The sequence below is a fragment of the Tympanuchus pallidicinctus genome, unplaced genomic scaffold (genome assembly GCF_026119805.1).
Source record: "Tympanuchus pallidicinctus isolate F22 unplaced genomic scaffold, pur_lepc_1.0 scaffold16, whole genome shotgun sequence".
Lineage (NCBI taxonomy): Eukaryota > Metazoa > Chordata > Aves > Galliformes > Phasianidae > Tympanuchus > Tympanuchus pallidicinctus.
This window is the reverse complement of record NW_026294679.1, coordinates 8,727,452-8,754,346: the sequence shown is the minus strand read 5'-3', so window position 1 is coordinate 8,754,346 and position 26,895 is coordinate 8,727,452. Positions and strand designations below refer to the sequence as shown.

Sequence of the window (26,895 nt, the reverse complement as noted above, 5' to 3'; positions counted from 1 at the left end):
ACAAGATGAAGCACACAAACTGCAGCCCAGGTTAAAAGTTCAACCTACACTGAGGGAACCTGCACTGTGATGAGAACAGACTTACCCCAAGGTAAGTCTGTAACCCCTCATTGCATGAAAAGCTGAATAATAGGGCAGTACTTCACATTCGGAGATGGAAAAATCACAGACCAGAGCATTTCAACTGGAGTTCTCACCTTCTCCAGTAGAAGTGAAAAGCTTTTGAGAGGGAAAGGTCGCTCCTCTTTTTTCCCTCTTTTTTTCCCCCCTTAAAATACAGTTTTGTCTTCCTACTATTCTCACTGTTCTCACTCAAGGCTTTTCTCCTTGACTTGGAAACAGACCAGGAAGTTAGCTCACAAATGCTGTTTAACTTAATCATCATCTAACTTGACTAAGCCTTGTTTATTTTATTATTACTTTTTTTAATGTACATGCAAACTTTACTAGGAAGCCAGACGATTTCAAAGGTTTTTAAAAGGCTAAAGGTTTAAAAATACGTATCTAATTTGGGTTGTGATATTTTGGGTATAAAAGCATAACTTAAATTTTAATGTCTGCCTATGAATGCTAGACATAATTTCAGCAACCAGAAACTTTGTACTTCAGAATGCATCAATCTCAAACTTTGTTTGAGACTTAGTGGGAAAAGACTTGTTATCTTTCAGTTTAGATATGTGATCTCAAACTTAGAAGAAAGTAAGCAGAAAGACTCAACAGTAGAAGGATGTTAGTATTTTTACTAAGAAAATATTTTAATATCATGCTCAGAGATGTCCACCACAGTAATCTGTGAGCTCAGAGGCAAAAGAAATGTATCAGAGGAGACAGATATCCACATGAATTCCTCCTAGCTCCTGAGAACAGCTTCCAGATGCATCTCTCCAGAAAAGCTTGTAAAAGGAACACAATATTTCAGCATATACACGAAAGCAGCAGTGAAGCTGCTTCTTGCCAAGGGTGATGGATGCAGCCAGGCCAGCTATTAGACAAAACCTTCCCCCCACTGCAGCACTTCCCACTGAGATTGAGAAGCCATTGGTCCAAGCATCACGCTCAAGTAGAAGAAGCCCAGAATCACTGGACTGGAAAAAAAGCAAACCACAGGATGTCACAGTCCACTCAGCTGCTTCTGGACAATCTGGCCTAAAAGAGCTGAAATATTTGCCTGCTGAACATGACAGATGAAGGCACTAAGAGGCTTCTTTGCATCACAGACAGAATCAGTATAACCAAAAGGCAGTGTAAAGTTGGTACTGAAGTGCACACTAAGACCATGTTGTTTCCAAGTTGCAGTACATTTGAACCTGAGACACATACCTCCCATTCCTCTTTTTATTCTGCTGGTTCAGCTTCTTTGGCTGTCACCAGATTTTAAAAAAATAATCCTAATTAACCAAGGATTTTGGCTTAATCAGAGCAGATAAGGAAGTTCCAAATACCCAGGCAACCTAGGTAAACACCTCCACGTACCAGCAAATGGTCCAGAAGCAGTAGGTGGCACTCAGGGCCCTATGTGTTGCTCAGGGTATCATCTGTGTCCTTCAAAAAGGAGCTACCAATTTCTGCTCCAAACACCTGACTTTTTTTTCCTGCCCATATCATTTTTCTGACCTTCAAACTTTTACACAATCAAGAGCTCACAAGTAGTCCAATACCATCAGTGACAAAGGTCACGAAACTACCAAGGCAGAATAGGTTGCTTTTTTACAGCCAGCATACATTTATTTTCCATTCTCCCGCATTCTGCTTATCCTGTACTTTCCTCCTCTTTCTGTAAGTTGTTTTCTTCTTTTTAATATGGTTCTTAGCACTGCCTGCCTTTCACTGGACATCAGGAGCAAATCCAACATAATTTACTGGTTGTGAGAGTCTTATTTTATTTTGATTCATGTGAAATAGCCCATATGCTCTAAAACAGAATATGTAACACAAATAAAATATGACTGAGCTTCCCTGGAATAGGCAGCAGAAAAAAACATGGGCATCAGGCCCAACTGGGCCTGAAATTTTCTAAGAAAAGTTTTCTTGAAAAGTCAACTGTTGTGATTGCAGTACAAATGCCACAGATCCACATTAGGGCATGTCACACACTCATCCGTTGTACATGGATTAATCAGGTAGACAAGGTCATTTACTCACCTCATTCCAAACCCTAACTAAACATGACCCAGGGGTTACAACTCCTTCATAGGAAGTACTGATTGCCTAAGTTTGAATATCACTACATTTTTTTATTGACGAACTTCTTTAAACACCAATGCACACCTATTTTTATTCAAACAAACTACGTCTTCAAGATCAATAGCTTCAACGGACACAAAGTTGAATACATCTGTTCTTCACCTGTAAAATCGTGAAAAACACCGTGTGCTATTGAAACGACCTCAATTATTATCCCTAAATTTCTGAATCTCGTTTTAGGTACCAAAATACAAGTACAAGAAAAGTACTTTCAAAAAAGGAAGGCTTAATTAAAGTTTAGCTACACAGTTTAAAGCAATGTCTCCTTTTGCGATCTTGTGCAATAAGGATATGAAAAATCCCTCTAAAATTTAGCTCCAATGATCCATTTCAACAGATTTCTAAAGAAATACATAATTATCTTGGGAATTAAAGGTCATGCCAATACCAGATGGCAGTGGTCAATGTACCGAGCTGCTGGAGTTCAAGGAGTGTTTGGACAGTGCTCTCAGACAAAGGTTTTGAATTTTGGGTGTTCCTTTGCAGAGCCAGAGTTGGACTCAATCCAGAGCTGTTGGAGTGGGTCCAGAGGAGGGCCACAAAGATGAACAAAGGGCTGGAGCACCTCTCCTATAAAGAAAGTCCAAGTGAGTGGGCTTGTTCAGTCTGGAGAAGAGAAGGCTCCTGGGAGACCTCATTGCAGCCTTCCAGTACTCGAAGGGAGCTTACAAGCAGGAGGAGGACCAACTTCTTACACAGTCTGATAGTAACAAGACAAGGGGAATGTCTTTAAAATAAAAGAAGGGAAATTTAGGTTAAGTGTTGGGAAGCAATTTTTTTACTCAGAGGGTTGTAAGGAGCTGGCGCAGGCTGCCTAGAGAAGCTGTGGATGCCACACTTCTGGAGATGTGAGGCCAGATTGGATGTGATCCTGGGCAGTCTGATCTGGTGGGTGGCAGCCCTTCTCATGGTAGGGGGGTTGGATCTGCATGATCTTTAAAGGTCTCCTCCAATCTATGCTATTTGATGATTCTATGTTCCTCAGTGATCCAAACTCAGGATATTCTGTGATTCTATGGAATCTTCATACCTACCTATACCTCATTTGATTCAATAAGTTACGTCACTGTGACACGTAGAGGCATTCCAAGTGGTCTTTAAACTTTCCTCGTCTAAATATTATACATCAGATATTACTACCTTTGAATCTATGGACTAATAACGTTCGAAGTCTAAAGTCACTAAGAACAATTTCCTTCTTTATTTTACTTCATAGTCACTTGGCAAAGTCTCTGTTCTTAAACTGTCATGCCTGCTTCTCTTGCCCATGCTTTATCCTAGCAGTAGAGGAGGTTAAATGCAGCAATTTTTAGAGATAAATTATTAGGCAAAGTAACAGAGCCAAACTATGAGAAGAGCTGAACAAATGAATCTGAAACTTCATTTCTTGGATTATTTCTCAAGATTTGAGTTAAAGGTCTAAAGAAGTTCATGCAGAAGCCAAGGTCTGGGTGGCCATAACAAACCTGTGTTGAGTTTCAAAATATCATCAAAACCTCAACTGTACAAGGCAATTTTCATTTTCATCAGGTGTTAATACCAGGAAACCTTCAGCTATTGCTACCAGCTGGATGTGAGCTCATCAGTATCCACTGTGTTTGCCCACTTTATGTTTGAGCAGTCCCCATTATATCGTTAACCTTTAAAGGAAGAAAAGATCTGATAACTCTATCTGTCCACAGACTTTCATCACAGCCTTGCTGTTCCAACCATTCAGCCAGGCAGAATGTATGCAGGATGATCTCTGGAGTTAACATGCAATATGCAGCATTTAATGCTTTTGAGATAAGCATGGTATTACTGCGCTGGAGATTATGCAGAGTTAGATTTCCCTCCTTTTTCCATCTATGATTCCCATTAAATGGAATAAAAGCAATATATACCAAATATTTTTCAGGTCTAAGCTAAGAAGAGGAGTTAATCTCATGGTACAGATTTTAATACCAAATAGAGCTGTGTGGAATTCTCAGAGTCTGCAAGTCAAGGCACAGATCCAATAGTTCCAGTTCCTCCATAGTGACTCAGTTTAATTCATATTTGTGCATATTTATTTAACATCTACAGTTATCATAAGTGCCACTGGTCTGGCTCTAAAACCATTAACAGTTTTTGGGATATGCCACTGGAGCTCTACAGGAAGAAAAGAGAGTGCAAGATTGTCACAGCGGCATGAAAATCACAATTTCAGTGAGATCCTTCAATATCACACAGCATCAGTACTAGAAAATAAAACAAGACCGTGGCTGATCTCGGGCACCAGGGTAATAGGAAACATTCAGACATAAGCAGTCATTAACTCATTATGTATCCATTCCTTTTACACAGAACTATTAACACAGTAAGAATGACTTTTAAAATACTGTCACCAAACTTAACAAATGTCAGGAACATTGTTTATACTGAAGGGTTGGAGTTTGTTTCATGTTTATCACTTGATAGACTATCGCGTCTGAGTAAATTTCACAAGACCAATAAAAAAAGATTTCTTATATTTTACCTGGAAGAGTGACTAAATTCCAGCTTTGTGTAGTAATGACCTTTAGCTCCAGTCTTTATAGCTTAGATTGGTTGCACACCTCAGCAAGAATCACTTTTGATCAGCATTCAGGGATACTCTATGGTATCTACAGTATTCTTGCAAATCCCACTGTTGGTAGCAGAGCTGTAAGCAAGCTGGCAGGCACACTCCTTGCAAATTTTATTTCCTCTTGGCATATGCTCTTCATCACTCAAGTGCCAAGTTTGCACAAAGGGTAAATGATTAAATTGCTTGAGCGATATTTGAAAGAAATGGTAATGCGACTAGTCATACTTCAGATAAGCAGAGAAAATTAATTTAAACCAAGGAAGCAAAGTATTAAGCTTTCTATCACCTATAAAAGACAGCCAAAGAAAATTTGGATTGTCACATACTTAAAAAAAAAAAAAAAACTAACTGCAGACATCTGTCAAAAATTACTAATTTTGAATAAATATTTTGAATCACACCCTGCCCAAAGATTTCCATTTTAAATTAGAAAACTACTTTCTAAGAAATTCTTAACTTGATACTATTTATGTGATCCCTGCTGGTCTATAAAGAATTCTTCCTGTCATTTATCATCTGTTTTCTTCAGAATAGTCTTGAGGGAGAAATTACTTTAATCTTCGTTCATGAAAATATTGGTGATTTTTTCCTACCTCCTGGAAAAACAGCTTTTGTTAATTCTGACTAGTTCTACCTTGAGCTCCTCCTTTTCAAAACTGGGGCATAGGTGATATTTCCACAACTGTTACAGCCTCTTTTATGTCACTGGTCGTGCGTTCTAGTCACTGAGATCACAAACTAAGACATCACTCATTTAGAAACAACAGGGAACACAGATAATGCATACAAACAAGTTTGCAATACAGAACATAAACCCAGGTGTTTTTTAGGGCATGGGTAAATGTTTTCTCATGCCTGCTTTCAAAAGAAACAGGAAAAGGCCTACCACCATTAACAACTCAGCAAGACTAAGACTTACTCAAGAGCCCAACCTACCCGTCTCAGAGATGACAAACTCATTGCTCAGAAATGCCTACTACTCTCAGCTCTTGTTTTAGCAGTAAACTATTCGTTTTCATTCTTCAGGAAGAAACGTTATGGGTGAAAGGTGACAAAACACCACAACTTATTAATCTGTTGTTAAAAAGAGGTAAAAAGATACATATCTTATGCACTAGGAAGAAAGAAGTTACAGCCTAGCACATACAGGTATCTTACATATCTGGTTTTGTTGTCTCCTTGCTATGCTTCCATCGTGCATCTGTATGCAAGTTAATATACATCTAGAGCCAGAAACACAGTGTCAAGTAATTTTAGCTCTTCCAAGACAACGAGGCAATACCCACTTACATTGAATATAAGGATCTACCCAACTAATCTTTTCTTTTTCTTCTTCTCTCTCTTTTTTTTTTTTTTTTTTCTTTTATCTTAAGATCTACTGCATACCTCATGCAAAATTAAATCAGTTGTTTTGTTTCTCTCATTCTGGAGGCACCACAGACCAGAACCAAGAGACCTTAACACCATTATTATCTCTTTACAGCAAGCTTGGAGCAGTCCCACTCATTCTTTTATCCTTCCCAAAACTGTCATTTTCTAAAAACTTAGAGGATATTGCAGCTCAAAGGTGTAGGTGGATAACTGGTGGATAACTGGATAACTGATGGGAGCCCGATTCTGGCACTCCTGGCACAGGTGCTTCTACTTGTGTTAACATACACTGGTATGAGCAGGTTTCCCACCCCAGTCAAAGATACTTGGGATCTCAAGTAAATAGTAATATGTTATAATTCAAACATTATGCATAAGTTAAATTTCAGGTCTAGTCAAACCAGACCTAAATCAACAAAAGCTTTGTGATCTTGACCAGTCCTGACAATATTAAAGAACTTCGGAATTTTTAGCTTTGGTTTTCAAATCCCAAGCTGCAAACCTCTTCCAAAGGTTGCAGCCTCAGGAAGTGAAGCCAAGAAGTTTCACCTAGCTGCTCAGTGCCAGTACCTCATAGCCTGTTTTCCATCAGCATTAAGCACAACACCCTCTATAGAAGGAGGAAGACAAAAAATAAATACAAATGGTTAAATGAATATAAATCCCTGTTGAACTAGGTTTAGCCTAGCATCATGGGCATCAAACTGCCCTTGTTCGTTCAGCAAGTAAATATTATTTGTACATCTTTAGATGCAAAGATATATAATGGTAAGATAACTATTGTGTATATTCTAACTGTGCTCAGAGCTCCTGCCATAAAGGAACATGGTTCTCTGTGGACCACTTGAGCTGCAAGGGAAACCCATTCCTCAGCAGTCAGACATGCTAGAGAAGGAGCACCTCCATAAAGCAACAGGGAAAAATGTAAGGATATATTTGCAAACTCTACATGCAATCCAGGAGGCACCTTGTCTCTGCAAAATAACACTTACTCTGTGCTTCATGTGTACTCACAATTAATAAGAGCCCTATTGAAAATCCAAGTGTGCAGCTCTTGCAAGACTAGGGTTCACTTTCACAGTGTGCTGCCCTCTTCGAAAGCTGTTGCACAAGAGCTGTATGTTTAACATCTCTAACCAGCCAAAATTGCTCTTTATATTTGATCAGGAATAATTTTTACCTTTGAACCTGTTGCAACGCAGGTTCAAGGGTTACCTGGGTGCAGTGTTGCCTGTTTATTAAAGCCACACACCGATGGTTCGGGGCTCAGTCCTGCCACGGGAGCTGGAGAAGCACCAACCCTTCAACACCCCCCTTGGAGTTGTAAAGCAGTGAAGCAAATCAGCTGTGCTGGCCCCTCCTTTGAGTGGACAAAGGTAAGCAAATCTCTTTTGCCTACACCTTCCAGAGTACTGACCTTCCTGCTTCTGCAGAGAAACACAGCAAGTAGTAAAACAGCCTTAATTTGCTGCAGTGCTCGGATCCAAGCGCACTGCTCTTGTCACGTTGTGTACTTTTAAAGCCAACAGCCAAGGAGTTGGCTGTTATGGAAGGAGCAAGTCTGAGCTCACAGAGGCATACAAAGAAATCACAGCCATAATAAAAGCCCAAGCAAAAGCAGCCACCTGAACACTCCCTGTTGCTATAGACTGGAACTGGAAATCTGACGTCCATCCATGCTGAGGCTGTTTTCTTATCAGTTTTGACTATTTAAAGATACAGTGTGCAGAGTACCAGTGCCAGGCTCCCATTCAGACTGTAGGTGAAAACAGAGTGACAGAAAATGAGCCATCATTTGGTTCCACAGCACCAGAAGCAGATTTTGTAGTTCATTAAAATATTACTATACACTAGATTGGTAGATGCACAAGCTTTTTGGCCATATTTAGTACAACAGGACCTTAGTCCCTAACTAAAATCACAGAATAATACTTATAATGCCTTTTTTTTAATTATTAAACATTTTAAAGCACAGCTTTCACAGTTACACAGATAGAGGCCTCTCCAATCTCTTGCTTGTGCATAGATCTACAGCTGTAACAGAGGAGGGGATAGCAGAGAGGTTAACCAGAAATCAAGCTGCAAGTGAGACCTGGCAAAACGTGTGCTGCTCTTCCAAGCCGTAGTCCATCATCCTGCTCAGTGCATCCCCTGAGGAACCCAGTGAGATTATTTATTTCCCTGTGCATTTTATTTGTTTACAACAGACAGGAAAAAAAAAATGTAGCAGAGTAATAAAGAACTAATTTTATAGCATTAAGAAAACTGAAATTCAAGAACCCTACCAATAAAGTGAGCCCACATTTTGCACAGACTCACACTATCAAGACCAAGTCTTGAAGCTACACCAAAGCTATGAACTGAGCTAATGCTTCGTCTTCATTTATTTACATCCTTTGCTATTTGCTGTAGGTAGACAGAATATTTGGACAGTTGATGCTCATATTGTGCCACAACTTTATGGTTAGTTATAAAAGCTCTTTTTATCCCACTTTTTATGACAGTAACAACAGAAAACAAAAAATTAAAGTTTGTCTATACATACTCTACTTACTGCACATCTTAACTTGTTAGTGGATATGAAAGGTATATATGCAGGTAATTGCTTGAGGCCAGATTTCTGAAGGGGGAACGCCTCAGAGAAGCCCTCAAAGAAGTTAATGCAGGTACCTGGGCTGGAAGCCTGGCTTTCCTTGCCTTCAATGTAAGAACACTGCCTTCCTCCAGGTGTAGGAGCACCCTGACTGGCACTATAAGAGCTGAAGGTCACAACTTCACTTAAATGCCACAGGAGCAGCTGAGGAGACAAAGCCAAATGTATGGGAATTCCATGCAGAGGAAGCTGTTTCTTTTTCATGCTCATTCAAAGCTCATGGCAAAATCAGGAATTTAATCTTCAGCTTCCCTAAAGGTCTATCTGCACTGCTAAATAATGCCACAATTACAGTGTAAGTTAGCTTTACCCAATTAATGTATAGTTTAAGCAGCATTGAAAACAACAGCAATTAGTAGAGCTGAATGCTTTAGCAAGCCAAGGTCCAGGGCATGTTGCACACTATTACACTGTATTACTCCATTTTAGCTGTAGTTTATTCTAGCAAGGTGTACATTATTCTGAAATCATATGGTATAGGAAAGCTTTCAGATGTGCAATCTGAGATGTGCAAAACCATTTCCAAGATCTGAGGTCCAGACATTAAAGAGAGCATGTAGGTGAATTTAGTACCTTCCCAGCCCTCAAAGCCTGCTGCAACATTTCAGCAATGTTGGCAGAGCACAGGAGAGAAAAAAAGCAACAGCAGCCTCGCGTATGCAGAAAGCAAATCTCTGTTGGAGCAGGAAGTAGAGTTTGAAGCATGATTCAACGTGAATTTGTGCAAAGAACTGCGCGTAGGTGACTATAGTACAGCAGAAAGCACTTTAGAAAGACAAGGCAGCTTCTAGAGAGAAAAAGAGAAGAAACCAGGATCCAGACTACCAATAAGTATTACACCAGTGGGTGAAAAATACTGTACTCAAAGCACTTTGTTACTAGTACAGCTGCAAATCCCTGCCCACTTTAACTCACAATACAGCTATAGAGAGAAAATCCCTAATATTGAAAGTGCAGCTTTATGTAGAGGGAGAAGAAAAGAAACTAGATTGTGGTTATTATGGGAGAGAAATGGTAAATTACAAACATCATATTTTTCATCAGCTTCTTCAGAAACTTTACCCTTCCTGCCTCACCAAACCAAAACCAAAACTACCACCAGCCCTTCGCAGCAAATTCTTTTCTAACCACTTCACTTCCCCCTTTTGTTCCCAGCATGCTTTTCTGCTCGTTGATTTATTTAAACCAGGGAGAGGGAACAAGCTGTAGCTTTAACGTGAATGCTATCTAATCGTTTTTGTTTTGCTATTATGCTTATAAAGCTTCCTTTTACTTAAGGAAAAGAGGTTGGCTTCCTGCCCCATCAACGAAATGGTACGTGCTTTTGATTGCTGTTTTTTTTTTCCCTCTGTGCTTGCTCTGAAATGCAGAAGCATTAAAGGTCTACTTTTGTTTCATTGCTCATGGCCCTGCTGGTGGTTGCTCACGGAAGTCTCAGCATTACCCTTGTGCAAATGCAGAGCTCAGCTCAAGGGGTTCAAGGTAACGTGTTTATCAGGAACCTGGTAGGAGAGCTCCAGTAGAACCACCATCGGCGCGATGCTAATCTTAAGCTTAGTTAAGTTCAGATATATATTTGCTCTTTGCTCTGGGTGATACAACTGCTGTAATAAGTTGTCATAAAAAACATCAATATTTAAAAATTCTTACTGTTGGCTGTACTCTGTAAACTGCTACATTCTGGTTTTCTTTGGGCAATTCTAAGTTGGGCTTTTGTTCTAGATCTTTGAACACAGTTGGAGATAATTTCCCATTAATGTACCAGTAGTGCTGGTACAAGTGTATTTGGTGAGGATATTGTGCTATATTATCTAGTAGGAACAACCGGTAACAAAACTGATTATGTTAACTATGTTTATGATTCTTCAGAACTTCAGGGAGCTGAATATGTTCTGTCTTTGTGTGTGCCTGATACACCTTTTGGATAGGGAGTTTTCAAGGAGAAAGCCTGAAATAAAATGTACATGAAAGCTTGACTTTTGAAGTTTTCTGACAAAGCAGCATCATGGTGTCATGATGTTCCTGATGAAGGGACAGAAATATCAGACACTGTACATTTTCTTATCATAATGAACTTTCTATTTTAGCATACAGAAAGCCTGAGTTGAATAGGTTTCATGAGGCGGGTTCAGAAATAGGCCATAACGCAGTCTGAGTGCTGTACTTCCTGGATGTAAATGACTGAGACCTCGTGCTTTCCCGGCTGATAGCAGAGTGCTTCTCAGGCAAACAGAGGGCACTTAAACTGCTACGCTCCAAAAGCAAAGCCTTCCTAAGGTGAGACTCCGTGGATTCTGCTTTAGACATGTCTGCCTCTAAACAGGGTTCTGTGAAAAGCTGTGGCTGTTAACTCTGGGATTTTATTTCTCTTTACACAACTGAGTCAGCAATATGATTTGTCCTTAAAGTCTCACATCTACTAGGGCATTAGATTAATAAGTGATGTGGTCTGTACATGGCTGCACTCAGCAATTGTTGCTCAGGTCTTGCTCTTAAGCCTCTTTCTGGATGCTAAGTCCTTCAGAACACACACTTCTCGCTGAGCTGAAGAAAGATGGGACATAATGCTTCCAACTCACTAGCTCACATCTGCAGACCAGGCAAGAGCTGCACTGTGGGAAAGCAAATGTCAGGAGTGAAATAATGGTGGTTAACTAAATAAAGACCTCAGAGCAGTTGGTTCCATTCTATTTCTGCTTGGAAAGTGTCAGCATGTTACCTTACTAATGCTGATTTCACAGTTACCTCAAAAGTGTGTGTGTTATGTGTGTGTGTGTGTTTCTTAAGCAAACTTAAGACAAAAAATATACTCTTAGAAGATCTCATAGGCAGAGCATGACCTTTGCCCCTAAAATAGCACAAGGACCAGAGATCTGTTGCCTGTAAAGAACTACTGTGAGATAAATTTTCTTTCTTCAAATTTTTGTGCTTGAAATCATAGAATGAGTTACTTACCAATGCCTGCTGCCTTGGAGAGAATAGAGAAAAATGCTCCTTCATTCCTTCTAGCTAATGAAGGAATTGCCCTGGAGAGTATGGGGCATTTGGAAAGTGGGGTACAGTAGAGATGAGAACACACAGTCCTGAACTCAAGACTGGACTTACTATAATCTCTTCTGATAAAAAAGAGGGATGGGGAAAGCCTAAGCCTTCGCACTCTTGATCCCACTGCACCTTATCCTTGATCATTGATCAGGCCAGACAGTTGAAGTACACTTTAATTGTCTCACCTCCTGTTGCACGGAGGTGATTTGAGACATCCTATGCATTTTCTAGTCACAGGGAGTTAAGTCCCTCAAAACTCAGGGGTTTAAAGCACTCCAACCTTTCCACATGGTTAAAAAAGTTAGAGCTCAGGCTCATAGTCAGAAATGCTGTGACACTGTTGCATGCACTGTTGCATGACCAGATATCATCCATATATAGAGGACCCAGAGTTTGGGTTGAATTCTGGTGTAGTTGCTCCAAAGCTTGGACTTAAGGAAGAGCTCTTCTATTTCCATGCTTAGAAGACTCATGAAGAAAAATTTCTGTCCACTCTGCTGGCTGGCTCTTCTGCAATGAGGACAGCAGGATTAAGTGCCTTCTGGACAATGCCAGAAGTAGCTAACCAGCAGTGCTTTGGATCTCACAGGTATTTATAGTATAAATTCTAGGCATAGTAGACAATTGGCCTGGTTATGGAAGTTCAGACAAATTTGCTGATGGTCTCTTCCCACAGCCTGAATAACACTCTGTGCTTTGACAGGAATGGCTAAAGCCCACCTGTGGAAACAGTTGGAAAGTAAAAGCAAAATGTTGTCACTTCATAACGTAAGGTCATGTAAAATAGTCTTTCAGGCAAGAGAAGCTGCATGTGTGTGTATAATGTGAAGATCCAGGTATACGTGCTTTTTGACAAAACAGTACATGTTTAAAGCACAATAAGTTTTGATTCTTGCATATCTAGTTTCAGTATTGTAAGCAGGCTAGTTATTATGGTTGCCAGAAAAATAGAAGCAAATGAATGTATTTCCCAGACTTACGAGATTAGATTGGTATAGGATCTTTAAATTAAACATTGCTTTGTTTTGGCCTATCAAGGATGATTTCAGGATGTAGGAATGCTGAGTAGATTATGCTGGGATAAGACTACTAGCAGGTTTTTCTGAGGACAAAATATTTTCTGCATTTAGTTATCTTCAGGCTTCTCTTGATCAGATTTTCTCACTGGGCTTCTTTGAGATCGCTACTCCAAGTATCTTTATCTTTCCAGGCTCAGTTGTTCAGTCTTTTTGGATATCTTGGCATAAACTGCCTTGCATGTGAGTTAATGAGGTAGCTAATCTTTTCTGTTATCTAGGAAATAGTCATTAGAGTACTATTAAAACAAGAACATGAGAGCACAATTCATTCAATATTGTTCAGCTATGCAGGTATGTAGTCTTTTCAGTAGCCTACACATAGCTCTATCCTCAATGCTGGTCAAAAGAATTTCATGCCCAGGAAGGAGACATCTGAAATACCCCAAGTTAAATCTCATTTTGGCCTATCTAAAGATGGAAAAAGATGTCAAAAGTTGATTACTATTGTAGCAATTGAACAGATAAATACAGTAGGAAAGGTGTTACAACAAAGGTGTGATGACAAAAGGGCTGGCACAATAGAAAGGTGCTATAAAGGAAGGGAAGAAGATTACTCAGCTGTATCAGAAGATTCTAGATTCATGGGAGAAAGTTTCACCAGGGAGGGATCTCCAGAAAGAGATCCTTCCTCTGTGACAGTCAGCCCTTAAATGAGTTCTGAAAGAGGCAGAGCCAGGCAACCCTTCTGGTTGCACAGATGAATTGCCTTCACCTGTACCCCCAGGGCCGACTGGGTCCTTTCCCCAGGTGCTCAATCAGTGGTTCAGGCTGTGACTCAACAGTTCCCATACAGCTGTGAATGAAAATCCACAGGAATTGGACATGAGTATTCTGGTATGCCTCTAAGAGGATGGAGCATAGATGTACCAAGGTTTAGTTTTGCCATCTTCTTATGAACTAAGCTTCCAGCATACAAGTGATTCAAATGTGATTTGTTCTGCCACTGATATCTGGGAATAGGCTCTGAGTTAAAGGAATAAAGTTTGTATACTGAATTCCTTTTTACGTTGAGCAGCGGAGATGCCTCCACCAAGCTGCCTCAGATCTCATACTGTAACAAAAAAGTGGTTGACTACATACATACGAACTACATACTGTTTGATCACCTCCAGAAAGCTGTTTACTAACTGCTGCAGTATTGGGTTACAATTCCAAAAAATGAAGAGTAGTTGCCTAACAAATTCATCTTACCAACTCCTTAATCTTCCAAATAAGAGTAACAGACTTCTAGGTGTCTTTGACATGAATTCAAACTTCCTCAGCAGGCTTTATTTTCAAAGATTATTTTTCCCTAGACTTAGCTGACACAAGTCAAAGGAAGGGGGCACAGATGTGCAATAGTCTGTGCTGAAAAAAATAGGGCTATACTTGCTAGGTGTGGTATGATAGTGCAGAGTCATGAGGCAGGAGCTTTAGCCATTCTTGCTGTAGCACCATTTTAAGGGGGGCAGACCTTTCAGTATCTGAGATGATGATCTGAGAAGATCAAGGGTTTGATGTGCACGTTGTAACTCAAAATAAGTAGGTCTAGGGAGTTGGTACATTTCAGGTGATGTACTTTTGGTAGTGTGGATTCAACAACAAGCCTCCAAGGTAACCTTTCTTATCCAGATGATGAGCCGCCAAAGCATGTGTTTGTCACCAGAGAACACATCAGGACTGTCAATTAACAGAGTCACTGGAAATTGAGAGCTACAAAACTATAAATGTGATGCAGGTAATCTAGCCCTGCTCAGTCTGGATGTGGTGATCCAAATTCTGACTTTTGGACATGGCTGAATTTATTGACTGTTTGAAAAATACCTTCAACTTTCTTGGGTTCTTCTAATGGAAGGAAACCTGGAGCTCAAATTCCAAAATGCTTGGTAGTATTCCTGTATAGGAATGTAGTTAGTTGCTAGCTGGCATATTATCTACTGACTGGATTTCCTCAATTAATCATGAAGGACTTGGAAGGAGTGCAGTTATTCACCTTGTAAAGTGTGATGTGTCATGTCCTGCACACCTATTTAGATACTAGGAGAGATAAGTCAGTTCACTTAGATCAAATGTAGTCACCTGTGCTAGATTTGCATTGGCTATTCAATCTGAAACGTATCAGAGCACTTTAGAAATTAAAGTACTTGATTCTAAGGGAGAACCTGAGGTAGCCTCTTTGTATCTCTTGTGAGAAAATCCTACATTCTCAGTTTTCTGCTTACCTACCTGCCCATGAAGGAAGAGATGCCACAAGATGCAAGCAGCAAAATTGCTTCTGTATCTCCCAGCAAGATTTCAGTTGCCTTCTCTGACTTCCAGGTCCCTTGTTTTGAGAGCAGAAGTCCAGAGTTTGGAGCTGTACAGTATCTCATGCAGAGCACACTGCCAGCATGAGAAACACTTCCCCAGCATAGACTGTATTTCCAGTAGGAGCAGCTGATCATGAAGACACTGCTTCTCCTGCAGACTGCTACACAGTCTTTACACCCGTGTGTACTTTAGCAATACCTCCTGCTGTTAGACAACTGTAATCTTGTGTTTTTCTTCCACTGTTCACATCTGAACAATAGGCTTTTTTTTTTTTTAATTAATACTTGATCTGAGAGATATATGTATACTGATGTACATATATAAATGAGGCAGATTTTTAGTCTTGAATAGGAAAAAGTTGACATTTGTTTCTTGCCTGCCTAACATCATTGGACTTCAGCTTTTTGTGGAGGTGGATGCAGAATGGATTAAGATTTACAGAGACAGGTGACTTGAGATCTCCTAAGAGGCTTAAAGCATTGCATAAGCATACTTTATTATTGTACCAGGAGTCCTTAGGTGCAAACAGCTGAAACGATCAGTAGTATTGCTTAACAAAGTACTTAACTAACCCTGGCTTACAGGTAGTGAGTGCTTCGAACTCGTACCTACTAAACCTTGTTTGTTTCAGGTTCAACTCTGGCTGCACTGATCCAGCACAATGATCTGGATACTTCAGGTCTTGTTTTCACCGCTCCCAACACCAGCACTGTTTACTCTTATTGCATTTGGAGCTCTCATCTTCCTCTGGGTGGTAAGCAGGCCAAAGCCTGTTTTACCTCCTGTTGACTTGAACAAGCAGTCAGTGGGAATTGAGGTAATGCTTATTCTTCTTGTGGGGATGGACTATTTCTGACAAACTTGCTCTAAATACCAATCTATTTTGACTCTGGATATCAGTGGAAACTCTCTGCTATACACCACCTTCTCTGCTGTGCAACTCAGCAGTATTGTGCATAGAAAGGAAGTCTTGTGACACCAAGAGGAAGAGACAGAAACTCTTGCCAACAGGGTTAGGTGTGCTCTTTACAAAAAGTCCTTGGCTGTTACTGACTCTTTTTCCTGTACTATAAATGCTTTTCATTTGTTTCATGGCTAATGATAGAACAAGATGCCAGACTTCATGTAACTGTGCAAGTAGTAACGCTTAATGTTAGTCAAGGTGTGTTTAATAATCTGCAGCTGAATATTAATCTGGGTAATCTAGAAAATTCCTCTGCATACGAGTAGTATCTGAGTAGATCAAAACCAGGAAGGAAAATGAAACTTCCTGAACAATGCAATAATATTCAAATGCTTTAAAGGGGACTGCTGCGATTGGCTGGAACAAATAGCATTGCATCTGCTCTGCACTAATTCATAACTATGCTCTGTTCCTAGGGAGGAGCGAGAAGAGCTGCACTCTTGACAGATAATAACCTGCTTTCTTATTACTTCGAAGATACTAAAACCTTGTATGAAGCTTTCCAGAGAGGACTGCATGCTTCTGGTAAGCTTTGCAGCTGCTAGTTGATACTTAACATTTCACAAGTAAATGAAATGGTTCCAGAACTTTTTGTCTTGCCCCTTGCCAATAGTAATAATTAAGGCTAGCAAAAAGTTTTCCTAAACTTCTGTGAGGTGAAGTGATAAGCGACCACGTTTCTCCTCCACCATTATGGAAGTAGGATTAGTTGGCAGACTGCACAGGGGCAAACATCAGCAGCTTACGGTGATAGAATTCAGTGAAGATAGCAACACTAAGTTTGGGGTGGGGTAGGAAGGGAGGAGCAAAAAAATCCCTCTGCTTTGTCTTATGAAGCATTTATTTTTAGTGTTAAATTACTGCCTGCTTACAATAGCAGTGTGTTCCTGTCTGTATGGTTTCAGGGGTTGCAGACATGGAAATACATGATAGCCTGCAAGCTATTTCAAGCTCAGCTGGATGAAATGGGAAAATATTGCCAGACACTGGAAGTATTGCTTGTCAGGATGAAGCAAACAGCCTTATAACTTTAGTTTGTGCAGAGTACTTAACAGTGGACCCTGCACACCTTAATGCTCCATGCAGTTAAATGGACATCTGAAAACAATTTCCATTTACCAGTGTTGTTTTGAACTGCTATGCAGCTTCAATATTGAGCTTTACAGCTGCTTTTTTGAACTTTTCCATTAGGAAATGGCAACTGTTTAGGATACAGAAAACCCAACCAACCTTATCAGTGGCTGACATACAAACAGGTGAGTGTTGTACATGACAGATAGTCTAACTTGGAGTGCTGTCTTGTAGCACTAAAGCAGGGGGCAATTTTCTTACAGGTTTTGGATAGAGCTCAACATCTGGGATCAGGGCTTCTGCAGAAAGGATGTAAACCATCACCAGATCAGTTTATTGGCATTTTTGCACAGAATAGGCCAGAGGTAAGCAAAAAAAAAAGTATTATTTCCCCCAAAATTCTGACATCCTGGGGAGAAGAGGGTCTGCTCAACTTGCTAGTTAAATAGCTTGAGACCAAATGAGGAATGATTACAACTGGCTTTTCCTCTCCCAGTTCCCTTATTACTGATGGGGTACATACTGTGCTGGGCATGTAATGATGATCTTGAACCTTTGATACTGTAAGAACTTCATAGACACCCTGCTTATAGAAACACCACTACTAATGTGTATGGGTTATTTAAGCTGTGTGAAATCTTCAGGTAACCTTGTTTTGTGAGCTGCTAGTATACCTCAGCTCTTTTTTCTTTCTTCAGTGGATCATTTCTGAGTATGCCTGCTACACTTACTCAATGGTTGCTGTTCCACTCTATGACACCCTGGGGCCAGATGCCATTCTATATATTGTTAACAAAGGTAAACATTGACTTCAACTATTTTATAATAACAATTTCTTTAAGAAGCTTTGTTTTAGGAACACTGAAGAACAAAGAATTTGATGCAAAAATTAGAGTAGCTTTGACCTGTAGTTGTATAGACACTTTGTTTCTGTAAAGCCACTTTGTAGGGTATATGATTTAATACCTAGAGGAAACACTCTGCCTCTTCTATCTCCTAGTATCTTGGGTGCAAGTCCACAGAAGATCTTCTAGAATCTGTGGACCATGGTGCAATCAAAGGGTTCAAAAACTGTTGGTTGTTTGAGGTTTGCCAATCTTGAACTCCCACACTGTTTGCCAAACAATCAGACAATACAGACAGACTTGCATGCAAATTAAGACTAGATGCATGTCTGATTTAAAAAATTCTAGGATGTAAAGTGTGGAGGGTAGAGAGTAGCCTAAAGCTATCTGTTTAGTTCTACAGAAGTAGCAATTAGTGTGCCATTATGAGAAAAAACTTGGTATGAGGGAGCTTGAATACAACTTCAAACTTTCTCTCCCTAGTGTGAGAGAAGATCAGGGTAAGGAGGAAATAAAAATTCACTGCTATCACAACTAGCTAGGCTGCCACCTATGAACAGGATTTGCCAAGCAAAATCACTTCAACAGTTATGCTGGCAAATCTTGCCAACAGGTTTTGCTTTAAGACTACACAGCTGTGACTCACTAGGTTAATGGGGAACCAGCATGTTCAGACAAATCCAATTTCTCTGCTGTCTTAACAATTTTGTAATTGCATAAAACTCTTGTTTATGCAAGGAATTTGAGGCATTAACTTACATTTGAGCTACCTCTTTCAACCTAATCTGAAATTCCTTAGATTTAAAGAAGATAGCTAAAAATAAATAATCAGTGAGGACAAATCTAAGTTTTTTATGGTAACACCAAAAGTATAAGTACATGTTTTGATTGTGACTGAAGACGTTTATCTTCAGTTCATCAGCATAAGGTCTTCACTTTGACTAGACCCGAGATTTGACCTATATAGTCTGCTGGCTTTAGTGAGAATAAACCCTCCTAACAATGTCAAGCCAGCCAGTGAATTCATATGAACCAAATGGAAATGGATTTATCAATATTATGAATATAAATTAATTACATGTACATAAATGAATGTTATAGTGTATTTTTCTGCTGTGTTGTCATTCACTAGTATCTCATGTCCTCATAACAAACTGTGAAATGTAATTTCTTTTTGGTAGCTGACATAAGCATAGTGATTTGCGACAAGCCGGACAAGGCACAGATCTTGCTTGAGAACTGTGAGCAAGGAAAGACCCCATGCCTGAAGACTATAATTCTTATGGATCTCTTTGATAAAGAGCTGAAGGAGAGAGGAGCTAAAGTGGGAGTTGAAATTCTAGCACTACAGGAGGCTGAGGTACGTGACTGAAGACTTCTGCTTGATCTTGCAGAGGAATACCTTGCCAGCTAGACATCTGGAACTTTTCTGGCAACAATAACACTTTAATGTAAGCATTATCCAGTTGTCACGCCTGTATCTGAGAACTCAATGAGCAGTCATTTTGAAACTTGATATATTAGTCAAAAACCATTAGTTCAAACCATTGACCAAAGTTGTGCCCAAGTGTTGTAAACACTCAGCATGCACTAATTTCCTTAGCATATCTTTATGAGGAGAAGCTGAAGGAACTGGAATTGTTTAGTCTGAAGAAGAGGAGGCTCAGGGGAGACCCTACTGCTTTCTATAGCAACCTGAAAGGCAAGGTGGGGGGTTGGCCTCTTCTCTGTGTAACTAATATCATGACTAGAGGGAATGGCCTCAAGTTGTGCCAGGGGAGGTTCAGGTTGAATACTAGGAAAAAATTTTTCCCCAGAAGAGAGATCAGATACTGGAACAGGCTGCTCAGGGAGGTGGTTGAGCACTGTCCCTGAAGGTGTTCAACATACATTTAGGTGTTGTACTAAGGGGCATGGTTTAATGGAGAAATGCTGGTAAGAGATGGACAGTTAAACTGGATGATCTTGGATGTATTTTCCAACCTTGGTGATTCTATGATTCTATGCTGTAGTTGTAACAGGATTTATCAGGCTTCTAAGCTGACAGTTGAGTCTACTTGAAATTTTATGTGCAAATTACTGACTACTTTGATACACCAATACTAGGTTTAATTTCCAGATTTGAGGTACAAATATGGAGTGTAAGAGATGTGGACTACATTGAATAAAATGAAAAATCTCCATTCAGTACTTCCAAATTCCTTCAGTAGCTCTGATCACTTTCTACATGGTCAAATTCATACTTTTCACAATCTCAGGAGTCAGCTTTTTCAAACTATGGGTACTAAATGCAGAAAGGCCAACTTCTCTCACTGAAAATGATTTTTCACTTGGATTCTTGAAACTATCACATTTGAAGTCTAATTATCTATTCCAGTACTATTGGTACGCATTTTTATGTTGCAATCTTAAGTTTTGTTTTCTCTAATCTAGGAGCTGGGAAGAAACAACATCAGAAAACCAGTTGTAAGTATCTCTGTGGAACAGTTCTCAACTTGAGAAACTAGTTCCTGAAAAAACCTCTTGCCAGTCTGCTAGGAAAGGAGGTTGGCAGGATTTTTTTGTATCTTGCCTTGCTGTTTCCAGACAGAACTCCTGATTGATCCCCCTTTAGTAAGCATATATAAATACTGACTAGTAACATAATAATCCTTACACTGTTGCCCTGATGTGGCTTTTTCCATCTAGCCTCCTAATCCTGAAGATCTTTGCCTTGTGTGTTTTACCAGCGGAACAACAGGTAAGAGATTGCATATTGATGCTTCTCTATTAAAACACTCTGTGCTAAAAACACTTAGTAGCCAGTGCAAAAAATGAAATTCTAACAACATCAAGAAGCTAGAATCATATGAAGCCACTACTGCAGTTCTACTTAGGACATTGTCAGTACAAGTGAAGTGCACGAAGACAGAACTTCTTAGATCTGAGGGAGGGAAGACTAACCAGATGTATTTTTCATAAGGTAAGACAACATATGAGGTCTTAGCCTTAAATAAAGAGGGCCTGGTTGTTTAACTGTGTCTGTATTCTGATCCACAGGGGTTATAGAAGCACGTTGTTTCAGCATTCTCTGTGCTACTCCTAATTTCTCTGGTGTTACAGTAGCCATTCCTTTTATGTAATATCTACAATTGAAAGCACTCAGAATGAGGCATATTTGTGATTTCCTAAGACAGTGTATGATGTGACTAAGCCTAATACCAAGATAGCTTGAAATGACTGAGCCAAGCAAACTGTAGGCAACTGACTGCAAGCGCAGTCAGACCCACAGCTGACTTTGATTTCTCCAAAGGTAACCCTAAAGGTGCCATGCTGACACATGAAAATGTTGTTGCAAATGCTGCTGGCTTCCTTAGAACCATAGAGGTAAGCTATTGCTAACAGTCATCTCTAGGTTATGTGACTATTATGAAAATGGCTTTATTCTGGGCATTTTATACAAACTATGAATTCCCAATATACACATGCTTTCCTACGTGCCCATGTTTCCAAGGCAGAATGGTACTGCAAACAAGTTGTTTTAATCTTTGAGGAATCTTTGAGGAGTTCTTGAGCCAGACCTATATGCCAGGAGAACTAAACTACCATATTTTTAGTTTGCTGAAACATGAAATTAAACCTGATTTAGTATCCTGTCCCAAACTTCACACAGTTGCAGCTGCAGATCTTGAAGAGATGATGGATGAGTTTGAGTTGCTTCAGTCTTTTAAAAGCATCTATTTCAAATTATTCAAATTTGTCCAAATTTTATTAATTTTCTTCTCAAGTAGGCATACAGAGTGTTGGTGTGCTTCTGTTTCTTTCATCTGTAGGACACGGTTGAGTGTACAAGTTCAGATGTCAGCATATCTTATCTTCCATTGGCTCACATGTTTGAGAGAGTTGTACAGGTAAGTAGACTATGTACATGCTACTAAGACTTTGTGGAATGTATAAATCTGTTGAAAGTAATACTTACTAGAAGTTATACCTAAATGGCTATGACATGTAATGGAGGTTAAAAGACTGTCCTGGAGACCATTCCCAACCTTTCCCAAGCTTTCTGTATTTCTTCAAGACCTATACTACTACTGGTCACTGGAAATCAAGCAGCTTTCCATAGAAAATTATTGTGGCTGATGAAGCTGTGAATTATCCTTGGCTAACATCTGGTCAATTTTCAGACTGTGATATACAGCTGTGGAGGAAAAGTGGGCTTCTTCCAAGGAGACATCAAATTGCTAACGGATGACATGAAAACCTTGAAGCCAACAGTATTTCCGGTTGTACCAAGACTCCTCAATAGAGTATATGACAAGGTATGTGAGCAACTTCTAGCTAAATTATCTTAATGTTCATGCATCGAAGCAAGTATACATGTTTAAATTCAAGATCATAACACCACCATTAGGTTAATTATTCCTTAGGAGAAAGAACTCTTGAATGATCCCTGAAATACAAGAACAGTTGTGACTGAGATAGGACTGCTGCTGTTCAGAGAGAAAGATTATGTCTATTTTCAGAATGAAACAAACAAACAACAAAAGCTACTCTAGAAGCATCACTAGTCCCTGTTGTTCCTGAAGTGTGACAGCACCAATACAAATTAGCACTGCCCCTTGGTGCACCTCCTAGAGCATGGCAGTAATGAAGACAAATCCTACAGCAACAAAGTAATGCACTGTGCCTCCTAATGAAGCAATAACTGGAGGTAAAGCTGTGAGTAAAGACCTCAGAGATAGTTTTTTTTTCCTGCAGATACAAAGTGGTGCAAACACACCAGTGAAAAAATTCCTGTTAAATTTTGCTGCAACAATGAAGATGATTGAAGTGAAACAGGGCATAATTCGAAATGACAGCCTTTTGGATAAGCTAGTCTTCAAAAAAGTTCAGGTAAGCTCTTCCAAGTGTAAGTAACCTGAGCAATATAACATTGGGAGTTTGATCTGATGGCTTCTTATTCACTTGTAGGAAACTATGGGTGGAAGAGTGCGTATAATGGTAACAGGTGCAGCCCCTATATCTCCCTCTGTCCTGAAATTTCTCAGATCAGCATTGGGCTGTCAGGTAAGCTGAGGTTTTTTCCTTGAAAATCTCTTTGATGGTCACTTGGACATAATGAGTGACACAGCTGTAGTCCCTCTCATTTTCTGCCTGGAGGGACTGCTGTCAGGGTCTTCAGTATTTAAAGGCTTCTTGATTAATGTTATCTGCAGTAGAGGAAAATTCTGCAGGGCTAGTTGATATCAAACAACAGTACTGCAAAAACATCCTCTAGGCTTCAGGAAGAGGAACAGGGCAGCACAAATAGCAACATGAAGTGTCTTCAGCAAGTCAGGCAGTTGCTTCTGTGCTTCTGGCTTATCCTGACAGTGCACAAGCTCCCGCTGTGGCACATTTCAGAACAGAGTGCAGAGCATGAGGTGCTCAGAGCAAGATCTGGATAGCTGAACTTGAAGAACATCTAGTCACACCAATAAGACCAGGACGTCTGAAATACAATGACATTATCTTGGCTTTCTTCTTTAGATGGAGACCTGTGCAAGGTATAGTTTAAACTGAGCTCATTCATATTGGGGGCTGGGTGTTCAAAGGATGTTTATCTTTGCTCACACAGGTCTTTGAAGCTTATGGCCAGACTGAATGTTCAGCTGGATGTACTTTCTCAATGCCTGGAGACTGGACTACAGGTATGGTAGCTGAGACATGTAAACTCTTGCACAACTGCCAATAGAAAGTGGCACTGAAACTCTAAGTTCAGTAACAAAGAAATTCTGGATGCAAAACTTCAAAGTGATTCTTGGTAGCAACAATCACTCATATGCTTAATAGGAAGTCTGTGAAAGCAAGCAGGGCACATGGTTGGTATGACTGATTAGACAGTAAGTGGCTCTGAGCATTGAGACTTAGCTGCTACTTTTCCTGCATTAAGTGTCTGAAAAAGGCAACGTTGTTGAACTTTTGGTATCAGACCCCATTAAACAGTACTGATTCTTACTAAAGTAGTGAATAGATCCACTAAGTATCTGTTATCACTTAAGTCTTCATGTGTAGGGGATGCCTGACTTCACCCAAATCATTCAGAGATCTGGTCTTTCAAGTTTTATATCATATAGACCCATCTACAGAATATACAAATCCAGAAACTGTTAACTATCCTTGTTGTTTTTTCGGTGTGTTTTTTTTTTTTTTTTTTTTTTTTTTTTTTTGCTTGTTTGTTTGTTTTAATATTAGGCCATGTTGGACCCCCACTGGCTTGTAATATCATAAAACTAGATGACGTGGAAGAAATGAACTACTTCTCTTCAAACAATGAAGGCGAGGTAGGTACCATCTCCTGTGTGTGTCAAAATACTGAAACATAAGATTTGGTGACCAACAGCATCCTGTGCTTACTATAGGTCTGCATAAAAGGACCAAATGTGTTCAAGGGTTATCTGAAAGACCCCGAGAAGACAGCAGAAGCAATTGACAAAGATGGGTGGCTTCACACGGGAGATGTAGGGAAATGGATGCCAGTGAGTAATTGCTTAAAATAAACCATCCCCTGGATGTGAATTCCTTATTGCTTGTACTCTGCAAAGTTGGACAAATAAATTCCAGAATAAAAGCCTCACAAATTACCTTGTTCAATATCCACCATGTTAACTCCAGACAAAGCTCCAAAGACCAATCAGGTTACAAGATCTTGCGTAATGCCTGCTAGGCCAGTAGTTAAGAATATGTCACATGTAGAATAAAGAGCAAAGTATCTCATTTTTTGCCAGAGAAGAGCAAGGAACTGTCTAATCATGTTCTGAGCTAATTGAAGAAATCAAACAGTGTCCTTTTATTCTGTAGAGAGCCAAAACAGGTGCCAGGCTAGGATGAGCCCTTCTTACAACAAACTCATTATCTTCTTCTGCACAGAGAAGCAAGACAGGGACTTGAAACTAATGGCCTCCGCCTTTAACTTCTAGAATGGAACGCTGAAGATCATTGATAGGAAGAAAAATATATTTAAACTTGCACAAGGAGAATACATTGCTCCAGAGAAGATAGAAAATGTCTATATCAGAAGTGTTGCTGTAGCCCAAGTCTTCGTACATGGGGAAAGCCTGAGGGTAAGTAATATTAAGAATGAGCATCCTGTAAGATTCCACCCACAATGAGTTCTGGAAGATCAGAGCACAAACATTAAAGTATACCAGTGCTTGAACAAGATTTGTTCCCAACAACACAATGCTAATAGAAATATCCTGTCTACAAACTTCCCTTTTTTAAGCTAAAGAAAAAGAAATCTTGGTATCAAGTTGCAAGTTGGGTAAAGGTTAATTACATACTTGTATAGGATTAATATGTCATGTGAGCTCTGTGCATTTGCTCTACTATTTTACCAGTGAGTAATATTTGCTGCAGTGGTTGGTGCAGAACAAACTGCATGAGCACTTTGACTGCTGTGTATGGGGATGTAGATCTAGCTTGGTATATATTAACTCACACAGACAATCCCAATAACTCCATGTCTGTCCTACTTCTATTTGTTTTCAGTCTTGTCTAATAGGTATAGTGGTTCCTGATGCTGAGACACTTCCAGAATTTGCAGCAAAACTGGGAGTAAAGGGTTCCTATGAAGATACCTGCAAAAATCCAGTGAGTGGCCTCACCTTTTCAGTGGGTTATAAATAGATTTTTAAAATTATTTTTTAAATTCTGAAGTCCAATCATGCATTGCCTTGGCTTCATTTTTTGCCCACCTTTTTATAAATTAAACTGGCTTAATGCTGTGTGAAACATGCAAATGTCCTTAAAGTAGAAGATGGAACTAATAAAGATGTTCCTGGAAGTTTCAAGGACTATAACTTCTTTTTTTCCAGTGAGAAGATATGCTTGTCCTTGTCATGGTGTTAATGTGAGAAATGTTGAATGCTGAAATACATACACATATTACAAATATTACAAATACATATTCTTGCCAACCTCACTTCTCTGACTGGGCAATGATTGTGTCCTGAGCCAATTGCCAAATGGTAGCTTTACCCACACTGTTCCTGTCTCTTCCAGGCAGTGAAGAAAGCTATTTTAGAAGATCTGGTTAGACTGGGGAAAGCAGCTGGCCTTAAGTCCTTTGAACAAGTGAGTACTTTCAAATCCTGCTTGTCACAAGTACCTGTATTGCTAACACAATGGCTGGGAAGTCTGTATTCTTGCTGGAATGGGACCTAAGACAGCTGCTTGGGACAACTGAATGCAATAGGCATGGAAACATTGGCTAGTTACCTGTCTGTTGACCAAGAGGCAGATGGATGCTTGGGGCAACAGATGCAATTGCTATGGAATGAAATGCAAGTTTCCCACAGGTTGACTCTCAGTCAGGAGTTTAACTCCTGCATCAGAGAAGCAATTTAGTTACTAGCGCTCTTAAGACTGAAATGTTGTCCTAAGCTTGAGAAGGCTGGGAAGAGCTGTTGCTTATGCTCCATGTAATACTGTAAGCGTCACTTGTGAAACTGTATTCTTTTATAGGTTAAAGACCTGTACATACACACAGAGCTGTTCTCTGTAGAAAATGGACTCTTGACACCAACACTGAAGGCAAAGAGAGCAGAGCTTGTTAAAGTCTTCCAGAAGCAGATTGAAGCCCTCTATTCAAGTATGCAGGAATAAGTGACTCATTTAAATTATACTTCATGGAGTATCTAAAGAAATCTGTAACACTATGTGACCTCTGGAGAACACAAGCTTGTGTGGAAGGGAGCAAGGAGAACTTAAATATATTGTTTCTGGCA

At 39.7% G+C, this 26,895-nt stretch overlaps 1 protein-coding gene across 1 annotated transcript; it reads left to right on the top strand.

The window, feature by feature from the left end:
• Positions 1-26,895, top strand: ACSL5 (acyl-CoA synthetase long chain family member 5). Its single transcript, XM_052677414.1, has 22 exons — positions 1-91; positions 7,405-7,578; positions 15,900-16,085; positions 16,649-16,757; positions 17,424-17,488; positions 17,567-17,668; positions 18,002-18,101; positions 19,330-19,508; positions 20,582-20,614; positions 20,837-20,888; positions 21,441-21,514; positions 21,961-22,038; positions 22,312-22,446; positions 22,886-23,020; positions 23,099-23,194; positions 23,745-23,817; positions 24,362-24,450; positions 24,529-24,645; positions 25,087-25,230; positions 25,658-25,759; positions 26,171-26,242; positions 26,633-26,895. The coding sequence occupies exons 3-22, from the start codon at positions 15,930-15,932 to the stop codon at positions 26,771-26,773; spliced, it is 2,052 nt and encodes a 683-aa protein (XP_052533374.1). The 5' UTR covers positions 1-91; positions 7,405-7,578; positions 15,900-15,929; the 3' UTR covers positions 26,774-26,895.

Excerpts from the sequence above, each read along its gene's own strand:
- ACSL5 (XM_052677414.1), top strand. The coding sequence starts at position 15,930 with ATGATCTGGATACTTCAGGTCTTGTTTTCACCGCTCCCAACACCAGCA. Across the intron at positions 23,195-23,744 it reads GATCAGCATTGGGCTGTCAG|GTCTTTGAAGCTTATGGCCA; the intron begins GTAAGCTGAGGT and ends TTGCTCACACAG. Across the intron at positions 24,646-25,086 it reads ATGTAGGGAAATGGATGCCA|AATGGAACGCTGAAGATCAT; the intron begins GTGAGTAATTGC and ends TTTAACTTCTAG.